We start from the raw sequence: 18,484 nt of genomic DNA, 5'->3' as shown, positions 1-18,484 counted from the left end.
CTGGAATATAGAAAGAACTTAATAAGTACTTGTTCAATGAATGGTGTATTATAATGGAGATATGTACAAATTTCTATGAGATCACCAATTAATGGAAAGACTTTCATTTAAATGAGAAGTTACATCAGTGGGTGATATTTAAATTGTGAATTAAAATATTAGTAGGATTTGCCAATCAAACCAAAAGGCAGAAACAATTCAGGGGACCTACAATATATGTGGTATTATGCCAGGCCCTAGGGATTCATAGATAAATGAAACAGTTCCCAACTTTGATCAGCTTGACAGATAACTGAGGAGTCAGACAAGTAAGGAGATGACTGTATTAGAGTTAAGATAGTGTTAGTGCAGGAGAAAAATATGCATTAAGCAAGGGGTACCTAATCCATATTGTGGGAGAGGAAATTGGAGGTGGTCAAAGTTTCTTTAAGGGGATGAAATCAGAGCTGAGTGTTGAAGGGCAAAATAGAATTAGCTACGTGAAAACAGAAAGAAGGCATTTCCAGCAGAGGGAGCAGAATGCACAGAGACGCACAGACAAGAGAGAACTGGGCACAGTTAACACGGCTTAACATAGCAGATGGCAAAGAAAGGGTGGGGTGAGGGGAAGCTAGCCAGGTAGGTAGGGCTCAAATACAAAGCCCATGTTAAGCAGCATGGTACAAAGCTAGGAGCTCTGGAAGAGTTTTAAAGAGAAGAATAACATGTCCAGATATGCAGGTTAGGAAGATTACTCTGGATGCTGGGTGCAATAAAGGCAGTTAAGCTGCCCAAGACTGTTTTCTTTTGATTATGGGACAATGTGTAGCAGCTCTTCATAAAGGGTTCAGTTGGGAGGGTGGGGCACGGCAAGAATGAGACACAGGCTGGAGATGCTTGGGTGCTTGGGTTCTTGTCCTATACTGGGGAGATTTAGAGGTTTCCCACCTCGGTGAAGGTTTCAGTGGGGGAAGTTTCCTGGGAAAATGCACACTTCTGCCCCTCTCTTTGCAGAGCATACCTTGTCCCTTCCTATTCCTTTGGAGAGAATGACGTTTACAAGCAAGAGAGATTCCCTCAGGGCACATTGATAAATTTCTTCCAAACAGCATGCAAAAAAATCTTGGGACTAAATTTCTGTGTCTTCCATGGCCGAGGCCTCACTCGAGAATCCTGGGGCTTCCTGCCTTTCAATCGGCCGATTACCACTGTTGGTGAGCTTTCAGTATCTATGAACCACACTGATCCTGGATCCCCCCCACCCCCAAGTCACACATCAAGTCCTAGAGACCCATGGCACACAGCTGGGACAGGCAATGGGAATTCTATTGGGTGTGGTGGAGGGTATGGTGGGGAGGACAACTGAAAAGATAAGAATTATGGCCATTCACCAGTGGGAGAGAGTTCAACAGCTGCCATGAGGGCATCATTATTCACTTACACTCCTTCGGCACTTCCCTGAGTTTGTTCTCATTCTGTTGTGCATTTGTGACATTAGGTATTTGGAGAATATGGAGTTGGTGGGGGGACAAAGGAAGGGGAGGGGACCCACACACTGAGTTTCAATATGCAGCTCCCTCTAAGGGATGGGTAATTTGAGTTGGGAGGGAACTCTGATGCTTATCTCTTCTTCCCCATAGTTGGGGAACCCCTGCCAATCCCCAAGATTAAGAATCCAGATGAGAAGACAGTGGACAAATACCACGCACTCTACATCAGTGCCCTGCGCAAGTTGTTTGACCAGCACAAAGTTCAGTATGGCCTTCCTGAGACCCAGAATCTGACAATCATATAACAGGAGTTGGATTCCCTTATTCTTAAACCCCAAAACATTGAAATATCCAAGTAAGGCCACATGGATGGAAGACTTTGGGGAGGGGGAGGTGTGAAATAGGAGGCCAACCAAGCTACAAAGTACTTAATGAGTCAAGTTGCGGGGAAGAAACCAGAGGAACATGGGAAGACTGGACAACAACCCAGTTCAGCAAGCAGTCTTGTGAGTTCACAGGTGCTTCTTGGCCCCCTGACTCCAGCTAATTCTCTGAGCAGAAGAATGAGAAGCCAAAGAACACCATGCCACTTCCTTCTGATCCTTAGTGACACCATCACCATATAGGTTTAGACTTAGAAGCCTTGTTGAGAACAGGCATGGTTTGTTTCCTCCTAGACTCTTTCCCTACAATTTGGGGACCACTACAAGATAAACTGGGGACCTCAACTGTGGTTTGCTGATCCAAGCCCTCAGTTGTGACACATTTCTGCACTGGCAAAAACTTTTGCATGCAGTTATGCTGTTTGTTTTTAAAATTAAAATAAAGATCTGGGTGTATAAAACCAAGTATGACTATTTCCTACTTACTCTGTGGTTCACTACTGTACTTCCCTCAAACCCGGCCAGAAAGCTGGTCTGTGGAGAGCCATTTTCCTCTTCTTCATCTGCCATTTATACTGCCCCTGACAGAAAAGGTAAGGGAGTGGAACCATAACTACTACACAGTGTAGGAGATAGGAGCAGAACTGTGGGAACTGACAGGTACCCACCGAGGAGTCCATCTCTCTTGATACCACATAAACTACCCTGGGTCAGAAGGGAGGCAGCCACAGGACCATGCACCAGCTGTGAGTTGACCTTATGTCACATACCTACTGTGTACCAAGAACTATGCCATTATTTTCAAAACCTTTGTCTTTTACTGTTAACTGAAGCCCTGCAAGATTGGCATCATCTTCATTTCACAGTAGCTAAAACTTATAGAGGTTAAGTAACTTGCATATAGCTTTGGATAGAACTAGCATCCAAACCCAGGTCTTACTAATTTTAATCCAAAGATCTTTCTAATGTACCAATCACCACACTTCCTATTTCTTATTTCCTGGAGAACTCAGCTTCATTTTCTTCAGTGAGGTCACGTGGAACCCCACTTAAATTAGTTCATAAGTATGGGTAAAAATGACATGAATTCTGTTCAGAGTGGTCCCAGTTTAGGCTTTGGAGAAATAACTTATCAATGAAAAAAAAAACAACCTTTCTATAGTAATAGAATGGAATTGAGAGTCCAGAAGCAAACAAATCCATTTATGCTCAATTGCTTTTTGCTGAGGGTACCAAGATAATTTAATGGAGTGAAAAAATACTCTTTTCAATAAATGATGCAGGGGCAACTGCATATTAACATGGAAAAGGGTGAAGTTGGAAGCCTATCTCATACCATACACAAAAATGAACTCAAAATGGATCAAATACCTAAAGTGAAAGCTACACCTATACAACTCTAAGAAGAAAACATAGGGTAAAGTTTGCTGGCCTTGGATTTAGCGATGGTTTCTTATCTATGACACCAAAAGTACAAATGACAAAAGAAAAAAATGGGAAGTGGGACTTCATTGAAATTAAACACTTTTGTGCTTCAAAGGACACTATCAAGAAAGTGAAAAAACTCACAGAATAGGAGAAATTTGCAAATCATATATCTGATAAGAAAATAGTATCCAGAATATAGAAAGAACACTTACAACTCAATGACTAGAAAAGTCTAATTAAAAATGGGCAAGAGCTAAGAGTATTCCACTGGGTGTGTGTGTGTGTGTAATATTTAAAATATTTTATATAATATTGTGTATATATATTATATATAATATAACATAATTATATATAGGGAAAACTCAATATTGTGAAGATATTCTTTCCAAATTAAATCAAATGTTTAATGCACTTCCAATTAAAATTCTCATAGTGTTTTGGTACTTGAGAAAATTATTCCAAAATTCATCCAAAAGAATAAACAGTCAAAAATACCCAGGCAATTTTTGAAAATTAAGAGTAATGACAAGGAACTAGCACAACTAGATGTTAAAACACAATATAAATATACAAACATTAAAACAGAATAGGATTGGTACAAAAATAGATGTATAGGTCAATGGAATAGAACATAGAACCCATAAATAGAGATAGATAGATTTATTATACCTATATCTTATAGGTCTATCCATATATATACAGCCATACCTTGGAGATATTGCAGATTCAGTTGTAGACCACCACAATAAATTGAATCACACATATTTTTTTTGGTTTCATAGTGCATATAAAAACGTATTTACTTTATATAGTTGTCGATTAAGTGCAATAGCATTATGTCTAAACATGAACATAACTTAATTCAAAATACTCTGTTGCTAAACAATGCTAACCATCATCTGAGCCTTCAGCAAGTCATAATCTTTTTGCTGGTGGAAGGTCTTGCCTCAATGTTGATGAAAACACAGTATCTGCTAAGTGCAATAAAAAGCAAAGTGCAATAAAACAAGGTATGCCTGTGCTGAACACAGTATAAAAGAAACCTCACAAATAAATGGGGAGGGGTAGATTGTTCAATAAATGGTATTATAGTGGAAATATGCATCTGAGGAGAAGAGGTTTAATGTCACTTCATATGGTATACCTGAATACAATTTATTCTTGTATTATCACTTATTAATTATTGTATTATTTTCCATATGAACAACTATAAGTCTACTTATGCTCCACCCTGTATATTTTTTAAATATTTTATTTATTTATATTTAGAGAGAGAGGAGGGAGGGAGGAAGCAGGAGAGAGAGAGAGAAACATCAACTGGTTGCCTTCTACATGTATCCCAACTGGGGACCGGGCCTGCAACCCAGGCATGTGCCCTGCCTGGGAATAGAACCAGCAGCCTTTTGCTTTGCAGGATAACAGTCAACCTACTGAGCCACATGGGTCAAGGCTATATATTATAATTAGAATAAAGAGTTTTATTTAGAGCCTCAAACCATAAAAAAAACATAGCAGAAGAAAATGTAGGGAACCTCAGAAAATGGGCTATGGGATTAGTCTCTCTACTTAAGGGTCCCCCCATGTCTCTTCTGTCAGGAAGATTATCTTTGGCCCCAGTGCTCTCTAAGCCAAAGCAAGACCCCAACACAGTAGCACAACACTATTGTGTGAGTGTGCAGCAAAATCAGTGGCCAAGGTCCCTCAGAATTTGTTGAGCCAGAGAGTTGAGTGGGGCCTCTGCATGGGCATCCCCAAAAGGCTTCCCTAAGTGCTGCAGGTCCAAGCTCCCTTCCATCTTGTGGCTGTGCAACCTAACAAGAAAGTATCAAGAGGTACAATGGAGCCCTGGCTGGTGTGGCTCAGTGGATTGAGTGCTGGTCTGCAAACCAAAGTGTTGCAGGTTTAATTCCCAGTCAGGGCACATGCCTGGGTTGCTGGACCAGGTCCCCAGTAGGGGGCAGGTGAGAGGCAACCACACATTGATGTTTCTCTCCCTCTCTTTCTCCCTCCCTTCCCCTCTCTCAAAAAATGAATTAATAAAATCTTTTTAAAAAATAGGTACAATGGAGAGAGGTTGGAGAGAAAACAGATAAGGGAGAGGTTTCCTTGTTGGGGGAGGAAGAAGCCCTGAGGTCCAAGACTATCACAGGAAACTCATCCTTTTGGAACTTCCACAAAGGAACCACCATTCTGAAGGCATAACATCTGAGGTGTAATATTGAAAAACTAAGAAGTTTTTCAAGCCCTAAGCTCTGGATCTCAGGACCTGGTGGAGGTTTTTCTCAATAACTAGTATTCCTCTTTTCCCCAGTAACTGAAAGCAAAGTGAGCTTAGAGATGGCCTCGGACAGGGAACTGGTGAGTCAGAAAACAGAGCAGTTAATATGATAGCTGGAGGGGGACTCCACCTTCCTGACAAACCCAACGAGCTGGAGGTAAGCCAGGGGAAACAGCCCAAAAGCATCTGTGCAAACAGGTCCTCCCTGAAGACAAGCAGAGTCGGGGAGATGCCTCAGTCCTTATTCCCAAGATCTCTCACACCATATGGCATATGCAGGTCATTACTACAGCACCTGCTGTTTGTACAGGATTAGCAGTTCAGCAAAAGTGTCAGACTGAATCGCTATCTGTCACTCGGTGCTTTCAAGCTGTCACAACACTATTTTGTCATTATTTTAGTGCATATTTGTGGTGTTCTTACTATGTGACAGGCATTATTCCAGATGTTGGGGTTGTAGCACTGAATAAAACAAAGACCCTCCCCTCACAGAGCTTATATTCTAGTTGGGGAAGGCCGATTAGCAAGCAAACAAGCAACGCCACCAGATAGTGGTAAGCACCATGAAGAAAAGTAAAGTCAACAGTGGATCAGTGTGTGATGGGGAGTCCAATTTCAGAGGAAATTTCCCCTGGAAAGGTGGTATTTGAACATACATTGGAATGAAGGGAGGCAGCCAGTCATGTTAACAGTGGGGGTACATTAGTCCTAACGGAGGGACCAGCAAGGTCAAAAAATCCTGAAGAGGGAATCTACTTAGCAGCTTCAGAGAACAGCAAGATTGCCTGGTAACTTTGTTAGAATGGAGTGAACAGGGGGGATGGAAAATGAGGTTGAGGCAAGAGAGCTAGAATAGGGAACAAAGGCCTCAAGCTCTAGCCCTCCTCTTCTCTGTCTTGGCTTGGACATCACAGACATGACCTTCACTGAGCACCTGTTCCCCCTCTTCTCCCTCCCCAATTACCTCTAATTGGGATGACCAAAAAAATCCCTATCAAGAGAGGACAGATGAGGATGAGCCACGTGGGCAGTAACCCCACCTGCGTCAGAAGCAGAGGACCGCCATGTCCCCCACACTTGCCTACATTTGTCAAATATTTCTACCCAGACCCCATAAGACAACTCATTCTCTAATGATGCCTGCTCTCTCTTCTCGAGTGCATACTATCTCTTTAATAAATTTACTGTGCTTTGGTAAGTCTTTCAACAAGAACCTGGATGGGGTTGAGGCTTCCCTTGGCCTCCCTGGGTGCTGCCTGGCATCAAGGCAAGAGAGGTAGAGAAGTGCTAGATCAAGTGGGACCTCATAAACCCCTGTGATGGCTTTCAATTTTCATCTCAGTGAGATGAGAAGTTATTGGAATGATTAAAAAGAATTTATGGAAAATTTTAAACATACACAAAACTAGAGAGAATAGTATACTGAACCTCTATAAACTTATCACCTAGGTTCAACAATTATCAAGATGCTAGCACTTCTTTCATCTGTTTTAACTTTTCCTTTTTTTAAATTAACTGTTTATTTTAATCCTCACCCAAGGATATGTTTATTCATTTTGGAGAGAAAGAGAGAAGCATTGATGTGAGAGAGAAACATTAATCAGCGGCCTCCTCCACACACCCCAATCAGGGGTTGAACATGAAACCTAGATATGTGCCCTGAGCAAGGATTGAACGTGCAACCTTCTGGTGTATGGGACAGCACTCCAACCAACTGAGCCACATGACCAGGGCTTAGCTGAAGTGTTTTAACAAATTTTACCCTTATGTTTCTCATGTCCCCCCCAAAATGACCATTTTCTTATATAATGATAAAGCTATTATCACACCTAAAAAAATGACTATAATTCCTTAGTATCATTTAATACTCAGTCCATAGTCAAATTTCCCTCATAGCCTTCAAAAAAATTTTTGCAGTTGATTTATGATAGCTCATAAGTTATTTTAATCTAGAACATCCCTCCCTCTCCCCTCCCCCATTTTAAAAATGCCATTCAATTCTTTAAGAAATTCGATCATTATCTTGTAAAAAGTCTCATATTCTGGCTTTGTCTGTTCGCCTCCTCATGGTGTCTAACATGTTTTTTTATTCCTCTCATTTCCTGTAAACTGGGAGTTAGCCCAGAGGCTTGTTTAGATTCAGGTTCAACTTTGGAGGTAAGAGTACTTTATACACCGATATAGGTAGATATTTTACATTGTGGCTACCCCTTTTCTAGTACTTCTAAGATTGATCCAAAAAGTGTGGGTAGTGGTGGCCTGATTTTTTCATTGTGACAGTCCACATCGACCTTTTACCTCATGGTTTTAGCAGTCAATGATAATCATTGCATGACACAATTATTTCATAAGAGGATCTACAATGTTTTTTTATTTCTTTCAGGTCATCCACACTTACTAGTTCACATAATGCAGTATATAGATTAGCCTCACTTCCAACTCTACCCTTTCTAATCTGTTCCTTCCTTCTCCCTACAGATAAGCATTTTTTTTTTAATTTGGGATTTTTTCCTTCTAGAGTTATTTTTGCAACAAGAAGCATTTTTATTCATACATTTACATGTATACATATATATTTGTATCCCCCCTTCTTGACAAAAGTTGCATTACTGTATATGCTATTCTGTGTATAACTTTTTTCACTTAAATATATCCTGGAACTCACTCCATATCTGTGTGTCCAGATCTTCTTCATTATTGGAAGAAGATCTTCCTCATCATTGGTATTGAGCAAGAGGATGACAAAATCTGACTTATAATTTAGAAGTATTCTGCTAGCTGGTTTGTAAAGAAAAGAGATTTTTTTAAAAAGGGTAAATACCAAAGCAGGGAGATCATTAAGAGGCTGCTGCAATAATCTAGGGAGCTATGGTGATGAGCCATCTTGAATCATCCAAATCATCCCAAAACCCTAGGAATGGAGGAACTTGGACCCCTGACAACTTCACTGAATAGACCTGCACAACAGCTCAGACTTCCTGTGGTGTCTGAAAAAGAGATAAATAGATCTTTATCTTATTTCAACTACATTTTATTTGTATCACCTCTTGACCTTTTGGCTAAGATCAGCCGTAAACTGTATTGTATTTTGGATCTCTGTCACATGCACTGAATCTACATCTAAATCTACATGCAAACTAGCTAATGCAAATCATTCTAGTTCTAACTGCCCTGATTATTCCCAGTAGAAGTCTCTTGTCTTGACTCTCTTGGTCACATGACCTTGAGCAAAGAAGAAATGAGAGTGTGTTTCTGGTAGAGAGAATATCACGGGTAAGGTTTAAGAGGCTGTGTTACTTGGCCTATATCTTGTAAGCAATAGAGAGCCCCTGAAAGTGACAAGAGGAATTTTCAAAAGGTTAACTGAGTAATAATATAGAAGGGAAGAGAAACCAGAGACCAGGAGATCAGAATAGGAACCCAGGCTTAGGAACCCAACCCAGTTGCTTCTACCCAACAGGTAGTCATCGATGGCCCAGGAGAACCTATTTCTTCAATGACTTACCCATGGCTAACTCTACCACCACCTCTCAAACTCCAGTTCTTACTATATTCTCTGCTTGTTGCTAACTACACTTCAGCCACACCGACCTGCTTACTGTTCCTTGAATACACTCCTTGAATAAGTATGCTCCTGCCTGAGGGACTTTGTACTTGTTGTTCCCTTTGTCTAAAATGGTTCTTGCCCTGGATAGCCACATGCTTTCCCTAACTGATTTGCCTAAAATGGAATCCCAGTTCCCATTCCCTTTACTCTGGTTTATTTTACTTCAGAGAATGTATCACTACTTTGCATCATATTACATATATTTATTTGTTTTTTTTTGTTGTCTTTCAACAAAATGAAAATCAGAGAATGTATCACTACTTTGCATCATATTATATATATTTACTTGTGGGTTTTTTTGTTGTCTTTCTCTTTAGATTATAAGCATCATGAAGATAGGGACTTTGTCTGCTTTAGTGCTGTAATGCCATAAAACTAGAACACTGTATAGCTGGCACATGATAAGTATTTGGCAAATGAATGAATGAGATATAAAATAGATTTCACTTAAGTCCTTCTACCTGTACTTCAAAGAGTCTTGGCTAATGAAAATGTGAGGCAACAGAGGAGAGGAGGAGAGGGCTAGGATGGAAAACAGCCCTGAGACTAGAAACACACAGGAAGGAACTTGAGGATCTAAAAAGCTTAGCCCAGGCCCATTTACAGACTTTAAAGCACTTGGATTAACTTTTGTAGAGATTTTTAAGTTTTCTATAACTAACTAAATCTGCTATTTTTGTGTCCCTGCTTTTTCTCTGAAGTTATGAAAATTTTTAAAGAACAACAAATTTGTTCAACTTTTGGAAGAAAATACATCTCCATAACCTCAGAGACGTGAAGAACTTACTAAACAACATGCAAAAAATACAAAGCTTAAAGGAAAGGATAGAAAATTCAACCACATTAAAATAAAGAACTTTTAAAAATCTCTCAAGAAAGTAAAAAGACAATCTATAAAGTAGGAGAAAGACCATTCATTCGACATGTATTATTGAGCACCTTCTATATGTCAGGCACTGTTAATGGTTCTTAGGATAAACCAGTGAACAAATCAAAACAAAATCCCTGCTCTTAAGGAGTATTGTATTGAAAATGTGTATGTTTACCACATGCCAGGTACCACTCTAAGTACTTGACATATATTAACTCATTTAATTGGCACAGCAACTCTATGAGTTAGGTACTCCACAGATGAGAAAAATGAAGTTCAAAGAGGTTAAGGAAATTAAGACACAGAGAGGTTAATTGCCAGAGATCACACAGTTATTAAGGGGTGGAGCTGGGATTTGAACCCAAGCAGTCTGGCTCCAGAGACATGTTTTTTTTAGGTACCTGCAAACAGGTACCTTGACATTCACAGAATCTAACTCACAAGGATTACTATATGGACTTTATCAAGAGCTCCTACAAATCATTAAGGGAAAACAATCAGTGGAAAAATTAGTAAAAGGCATAAGTAGATATTTCGCAGAAGAAATGTGGCCCATAAACATGTGAACCAAAACTCAACTTCTTTCATAATTAGGGAAATACAAATTAAAATGGCAAGAAGGTAGCATTCAACACTAAACTTACTGGCAACAATTTTAAAAGTCATCCCTGGCTGGTGTGGCTCAGTGGATTGAGCACCAGCCTGTGAACCAAAGGGTTTTCAGTTCTATTCCCAGTCAGGGCACATGCCTGGGTTGCGGGCCGGGTCCCCAGTGGGGGCCACGTGAGAGGCAACCACACATTGATGTTTCTCTCCCTCTCTTTCTCCCTCCCTTCCCCTCTCTCTGAAGATAAATAAGTAAAATCTTTTTTAAAAAAAATTTAAAGTCAGTTCAAGCTAAGTGTTAGGATATGGAGCAATGTGAACTCACACCTGGTGAAAGCATATGATACAATCACTTTGGAAAACAGTCTAGCATATCCTAATAAAACTGAATTTGCACAGAACCTATGACTTAATAGTTCTACTCCTAGGTACATGTCCTAAAGAAACTTTTACACATGAGCACCAGCAAACATGTGTAAGAATGCCTGAGCCCTAGCAGCATGGGTCACAATAGCAAAAATGAGCTGGAAACAACCCCAATGTCCATCAGTGAGAGCATGGATGAAGAAATGATGCTATATCCACCCATTTTCATACAACAGAATACAAAAATCAGAGGTACATATGTCAACAAAGATGAATTGCAAAATGTTAGTGTTGAGTGAAAACTATCAAGTCTTGGTATGTATATATATACTTACATTCATACATGAGATAATATATTGAAAATTGTTGAATTGAGGAGGTAGATGATATATAGGTATGTATTTATTAGGCTATTCTTTCAACTTTCCTGCATGTTTCAATTTTTTTATAAGAAAAAGTCGTAACAAGTAACTTTGAAGGCCTTTAGAAGGAGTATGCCTTCTCTAGTTCACCACCATCCCCACTATTCCCTATTCATACCTCTCAGCTTATTCTCTCATTTCTAGTACCTCTTGTCCCTAGAGACATTGGAGTTTGCAACCTGTGGCCCTGCTCATTGGTCCCAGTCCCTCCCTGTTTCTCCCTGTCTCCTGCCCTGTTAACAGATCATGATGTAGGGACATGACAGGTGTTTCCCTAGTTCCCATAGGCCCAATAAACCATATATGAACTTTCACTGTTTAGAACAGGACAGTATGAGCTGATGTAATTCCTCATGACCATGCAGTGGAGAGGGAAACCCTCTTCACGCACCTCCCAGCAGCTATAGCAACTTTGGCAAGTGTACTTACTATACCTTCTAAGATAAGGGTGGGGCCTTTATCCCACAAGATAAGATGAAGACTTTTATGATTCTTTATGACTCTTGTAATCTCTCTGGCACCATAGGTGAAAAGGGTGGGAAAGTAAGATCTTCTGGGAATATCAAGGGATAAGTGGGGTTAAACCACTGTATCAGGGATATAATAGATGAAGAAAATGGCGGTTACCTGTGCTTGGACTTGAGAGTGAAAAAGAATCCATCGAGGGTGCACAGGCACAGAGAGCTGGCAGCTGATAAACCCTTCCTATTCAGACTGACCACTTCTTAGTTGCTCAGAGTCTAATGACATCAGGGAGACTGAAGCAGCTTCCCAGTTAGCATTTGCTGAGCCATATTCAGTGATATGACAGGTGCTTTCTTTGCAAACTCCGATTTTCACTCCCACAGCTATCACATTGTACTAAACAAATCCTCAATCCCTACCACCCCCAGCTTGGCTATTTCTGTACATACCACACAGCATGGATTTATCCAATTGTTTAGCAGGAAAAACAGGCTTAGAAGGAACAGGCAGATAGCCAGAGGCAGGCAGTGTCCATTGGGGGAAAGTTGAGGTTGGCCAGTGACACTGCATAACACTGCATGTTTGGACCAGGGTGCCGAAGCCGGTGGGGAAGTGACAAGGCTCCCATCTGATTGTTCTAATCACCTCAACAGAGAGATCAAGATCACTTGCCTTTCTGATCTCTACCTACTTTGGACCAAGGACTAGACCTGGGTGGTGTCCACTGGCTGTGTCTCCTTTGAGAATATGGCCTTGCCTTTTGGATTATTCTTGACTTGACCTCCACACCTTGCTGACTTCCTAGATCTCAGAACTTCAATTTGTGGCTGATATCTAGATCTTCACATGACCAGGCATTGGCTTAGTGGAATACTGATGCCTGTCCTTACTTCTCTGTGACTTGCTTTGGCTGTTCGCTGCCCCATCCTATTGTGACAGAACTCACTTGAGGATTTGATGCTGCTCTGATAAATCCTTAGCAGGCCAGGGACTGAAGATAAGGGAAAGCAGGACTCGGTTACCAAAACTGTAGCTTCAAGCAGATGCCTGCAGGCCTCTGAGAAGGAAATAAAGGCCAAAGGCAGACAATTAGCTTTTAAATTATGAGCCAAGGGGCAAAGACAGTACTTCTCATGTACAGTGCTAAAGAAGAAAACCCCTACGGGAAAAAAGTGCACCAATAAAGATTGATAGATAGAGAAGAGGACATCCATAAAACAATGATGAGAGTGTGTGTCATCAACCAAGCAGTATGATTAATACAATTCTGTGATATCATGTTTAAAAAAAAAGAAAGAAAACAAATGATCAGTATACTTAACATCAAGTTTGTACATTCCCAAGTTTCCTAATTTCTTTTGCCTATCACTCCATTTTCTTTAATATACACTTTAGAGTGGCCAGGGCCACCCACATACCAAGAAAGTCCTTGGCCTAGGAAATTGCAATCACTGTCACCTTTAGTTCAGATGACAACTGATTAATTGTTTTTCTCCAAAAGAAAGCAATATGAAAGCATATAAACCAACATGGTGACAAAACAGATTTCTGACCCTAATTTTTCCAGGGTAAAGGCTGATCTCAGTGATCCAAAGCTAACAATTCTCATTTTCCACACTTACATTTCAATGTTCCCTCAACTTGAGCTGAGGTGAATCTATGCAGCAGCACTCCCAGCTCTAGTAGGATTTGGGGGGCCTTCATGAAACCTGTCTCTGGACCTGTTTGGAAAAGAGGTTCAAATGCTCTCTTCAGACTCAGTCATTTCCTTGGAGAAAGGGCCCAATTCTGCTGACAGGGTTACCTGGTCCCTGGACCCTACCCAAGTTAATGGAGGCTTGAGGAAGTGTCCCACTTTTTGTACCAGTAAATCCTAAAATCTTCTGGGAAAGAGGAAACTGAGCAGTGCCACAGAAAGGGCTATGGGTGAGGGTTTCTGACCAGTGACCTTTCACTGACCATTAAAGACCTAGAAATCTGAGCAGGTTGTGGAAGGAACATGTCTAAAAATTAGTGTTTATAGCCCTGGCTGGCATAGCTCAGTGGATTGAGCATGGGCTGCGAACCAAAGCATCGCAGGTTCGATTCCTAGTCAGGGCACATGCCTGGGTTGCAGGCCACGGCCCCCAGCAACCGTACATTGATGTTTCTCTCTCTCTCTCTCTCTCTTTCTCCCTCCCTTCCCTCCCTAAAAATAAATAAATAAAATCTTTAAAAAAAAGAAAAAAAGAAAAATTAGTGCTTCCTCCATAAGAGGAGATTGGTTAAGTGAATCATGACATATCCATGCCATGAAATACTCTGTATAATCTTACAGAAGAAAATTGACATAAAAATATCCATGATATATTGTTAGGTGAAAAAGTAGGTCACAAAGCAGTATAAAGAATGAGATTTCAGCCCTGGCTGGTGTGGCTCAGTGGATTGAATGCTGGCCTGTGAACCAAAGGGTTGCCGGTTCAATTCCCAGTCAGGGTACATGCCTGGGTTGTGGGGCAGGCCCTCAGTAGGGGGTGCGCAAGAGTCAACCACACATGATGTTTCTCTCCCTCTCTTTCTCCCTTTCTCCCCCTTTCTCTAAAAATAAATAAATAAAATACTTTTAAAAGAATGAGATTCCACTTTGGTTAATAAATTATACATAATAACTAGCATTTGCTGAGCTTCAAATATGAGCATATGTATAAGCAAGGCACTGAGTAAATTGCTTTACATTAATTATTTTATCCTCATGACAACCCTATGATGTAGGGAGGTATTATATTCATCCTTCTATGGATGAGGAAACTGAGGCACTAAGAAGTTAAGTAATTTGCCATCATTCACTTGTGGCAAAGCTGAAATACAGACCTAGGTGTGTTGACGTCAAGAGTCCAAACTCTTCACAGTGAAGTATATCTATGTCTATATTTATGCAGAAGAAAAAGTGAAGAAAGAGAGATAACAGGATGGTGACAGTTGACAGTTAACAGTGGTTATTTCTGAGTGGTGAGATTGTGATTGACTTTTGTTCCTGTTATGCTTTCCTGACTAGTCTGACATGTTTATGGTTTGTATGGATTATTTTTGTAATCAGGAAAAACAATAAATTGATTTTTATTTTTAAAAAAGCAAATAAGCCATTGCTTACAACCAGTAGGCAGCAGATTGCTGACAAGTAGGGGGAGTAACTTCATTACCAGGGTTCTGGAAATTTCTACATGGCCCAAGCATTGTCTAGAATGAATATATAATGTGCTTCTACATATGTTGTTTTCAAATGTCATGATGTATACAGCCAAGGTGTGCATCCATAGCCCTTCAGTTTGCTATATATTTATTCAATCAATGGATTTTAAAAATATGGCTATTATCATGTGGAAGTCCATGACATTTAAAGCATCAAAACACAAAAGGAAGGAATGGGATCAGCGGCCAGGAGAAAAAAAATGTATGTATAGATCAACTTTCTGTAGTTTGAATGTGTTCTCAACAACTTACTTCCTTTTTATGGGGAGGGAAGGGCAGGAGGAAATAGAGGGGATAAAAACCTGAAAAAGCACACATTATTGAAAGTTAACCCAGGAGCAGTCCTGGAGAACACAATTTACAAAGATGAGAGAGGATGGCAAGGTAGTTGATATAGGCCCAGAAAATTCTATCATGAAAAGACAGAATATTCATCTCCCCTGTATTACCAGGAGCCCGTCTCCAACATCAACCACAGGGATGCCAACAGTTATGTAAGGCAGAGATGCTGCCATACCTGAGCACTGACATTTGCTGGAGGGCTAGGCTGATATCCAATCAGCAGAAACACCAGAGGTGGGGCGGCTGCTAGGTGTAAGGGGAGGAAAAGTAAGCAGAGCTTTGTCTTTTGCCAAACTGACTCAAAGGTCAGCACCTGACTTCCTTTCTCTCATTCTTCTTCTCCTCTTTTGTACTGTGTCCCTTACCCTGTATTTCTGTGCATCTTCTTGTCCCCTTGTGAAGTCTCTGGGACACATTTCTCTGTAAGATTTCTATGATCACATGACCCATAAGAAACCATCTTGATCACTGACCTCAAACTTAAGATTCCCACTTACCAAGGGCCTAGGACTTTCTAGGCATTAGGGACAGGTGCGCTGACAATAAGATGTGGTCCACAGTCTTTTAGAAGCATACAGTCTTCAGGTATAAAAAGTAAAAGCAAACAAAAAAAAAAAACCCCACCAAAAACAAAAACAGAAAACAACTCCCACAATCCAATGTGCTTCAGTGAGCATAAAGTTACAACAGGGTAAGAGACAGGAGTCAGAGGGAGGAATGGGTGTTTGTTCCCCCTCCCACTTTGGCCTGTATTTGGGACTTAACCCTGAACCAGGTTCCACACTCCCAATCCCTGCTCATGGGAGCTGGTGCTGAAGCCAGGAAGACTGGCCTACTCCAAGTGAGAACATTCTTCAGTAGGTCAATGGCATGGTGAACATAAGAATGTAGGAAGGGGAACTGTTCTGTATTAAAAGCCAATAAAGATCTTATCAAAGGGCTGAAACCTGGGTCTGATTCAGTCTTTGGACCCAACTGCCAATCTACTGGAAATACTACCCAGGTACCTGTTGAAGTGCACCATGAGCATGCAGTAAGCAAAGTCCAGGCTGTGGGAAATGCTCCAGGTCAAATGTCATGGGTTCTCCAGAAGATGTTATCAGGAAAGGAAAGGTATTAAGGAGGAACCTGTGCATCAAAACAGATTTAGCCCTGGCTGGCGTGGCTCAGTGGTTGAGTGCTGTCCTGTGAACCAAAGGGTTGCTGGTTCGATTCCCAGCCAGGGCACATGCCTGGATTGTGGGTCAGGTCCCCAGTAGGAGGTGTACAAGAGGCATCCACACATTGATGTTTCTCTCCCTCTCTTTCTTCTTCCTTTCCCCCTCTTTAAAAATAAATACATACATACATACATCTTAAAAAAACAACAGACTTAAACTCTTCCAAAGTGTCACAGTCATAAAACACAAGGAAAGACCCAGGAACTGTCACAGATTGGAGGACACTAAGGAGGCACAATGTCTGAGCACAGTGTAGGATCTGATGGAATCCTGAAACAGATAATGAACATTATTAGGAAAAATTAGTGCAATTTGAATCAAGTCTGGAATGAACAGTAATGTGCCAGTATTACTTCCTTAGCTCTGATAGCTCTACTATGGTTATTTAAGATGTCAACAAGGGGCAGCTAGGTGAAGGGTATAGGGAACTCTCCATATTATCTTTGTAACCCTCCCATATGTTTAAAGTTATTCCAAAATAAAAAGTTAAAAAAAGAGAAAATTCAAGAGACATCTCAATTTTTTTCATGGGCAAGACTAAACCATAGTCGTTAGGGAAGTGCTTTTGGGTAATCATAGAAAGGCCAGGGAAGTCCTGCCTGGTGTGGTTCAGTGGACTGAGTGTGGGCCTATGAACCAAAGGGTCGCTGGTTCAATTCCTAGTCAGGGCACATGGCTGGGTTGCAGGCCAGGTCCCTAAATGGGGGGGGGGTGTGCAAGAGGCAACCACACAGTGATGTTTCTCTCCCTCTCTTTCTCCCTCCCTTCCCCTCTCTCTAAAAATAAATAAAATCTCAAAAAAAGGGAAAGGCTAGGGAAAAAATACTCTAAATGTCAGGATAATTCAGGGTGATGGTAGTTTGGGAAGAGGAAGAAAGTTGTCATTGAAATGGGGCAAGGGGAGAGGCTTCTGGGGTGGGTGGAAAAGTTTTATTTCTTGACCTAGTGGTGGCTGCAAGGTGTTTCTTTTACAACAATTCATTAAGTCTTAGGTAGTTTTCTGTATCTGGGTTTTATTTTACCATAAAAAAATTAGAGAGACAGAGAGAGGAGGCAGGGGAGAGAGTGACAGAAAGAGAGACTTACGAGACATAGCATCCAGCTATAACCAGTGGATTTGTTTGGATCCTGATTCAAATTAACCAACTATAAAGAGATATTTGGATATGGACTGGCTCTTAGATGTTATTAGAGAATTGGTAAAGTTTTTAAGGGTGGTAGTGGCATTGTTATTATGGAAGGAAAATCCATATTTTTGTTGATACACTGTGAAGCATTTAGGGGTGAAATGACATGTCTCAGAATTGCTTAAAAATACTCCAAGATAAAAAAAAAAGAGTGGGGAAATAGGTGAAACAAGTAGGGCAAAATATTAATAGCTTGAAGATGAACACAAAGGTAAAAATGTGTTGCTTTTTCTAGTTTTGTGTGTGTGTGTGGAAATTTTTATAATAGCAAGCTAAATAAAGGAGACAGCCTCAAACCCAACTGCCTCGTGTCAACATTCTGTGCGAACAGAGACGTACTCCCAGGTGCTCCCCACCCCCACAAACCTCCAGAGCTCCCTTCCCACCAGCCATCTCCTTGAGGTCACAAAGCCCATAGTCATGGAGTAGCCTGTGAAAGATGTTTCCCTTCTCTGGATCTCTGGGTCACCAGGACTAGATGACAGTTCTTGTCAACTTCCTCCATCCTGATGTCCCAATAATCCCAGAAGAGAGAGTCAAAGGGCAAATGGGCAGGGTCCATGGCTCAGGCTCTGAAGTCCCTGCCCCTGAAGTGTGTGGGAGGTGTGGGAC

At 40.9% G+C, this 18,484-nt stretch overlaps 1 protein-coding gene across 1 annotated transcript in view; it reads left to right on the top strand.

Moving 5' to 3' along the window:
• The window catches only part of DGAT2L6 (diacylglycerol O-acyltransferase 2 like 6), a 28,457-nt gene extending 26,683 nt beyond the window's left edge, over nt 1–1,774 (top strand). The window contains exons 6-7 of the mRNA XM_045847469.1: nt 994–1,193; nt 1,620–1,774. Coding sequence (XP_045703425.1) covers nt 994–1,193; nt 1,620–1,774 — 355 coding nt within the window. The remainder of the gene's footprint in view (nt 1–993; nt 1,194–1,619) is intronic.
• Nucleotides 1,775–18,484: the final 16,710 nt, after the last annotated feature.

This window comes from Phyllostomus hastatus, unplaced genomic scaffold (genome assembly GCF_019186645.2).
Source record: "Phyllostomus hastatus isolate PE091 unplaced genomic scaffold, TTU_PhHast_1.1 phas_contig_551, whole genome shotgun sequence".
Classification (NCBI taxonomy): Eukaryota; Metazoa; Chordata; class Mammalia; order Chiroptera; family Phyllostomidae; genus Phyllostomus; species Phyllostomus hastatus.
The sequence above is the reverse complement of the archived record's forward strand: the minus strand, read 5'-3'. Positions and strand labels throughout refer to the sequence as shown.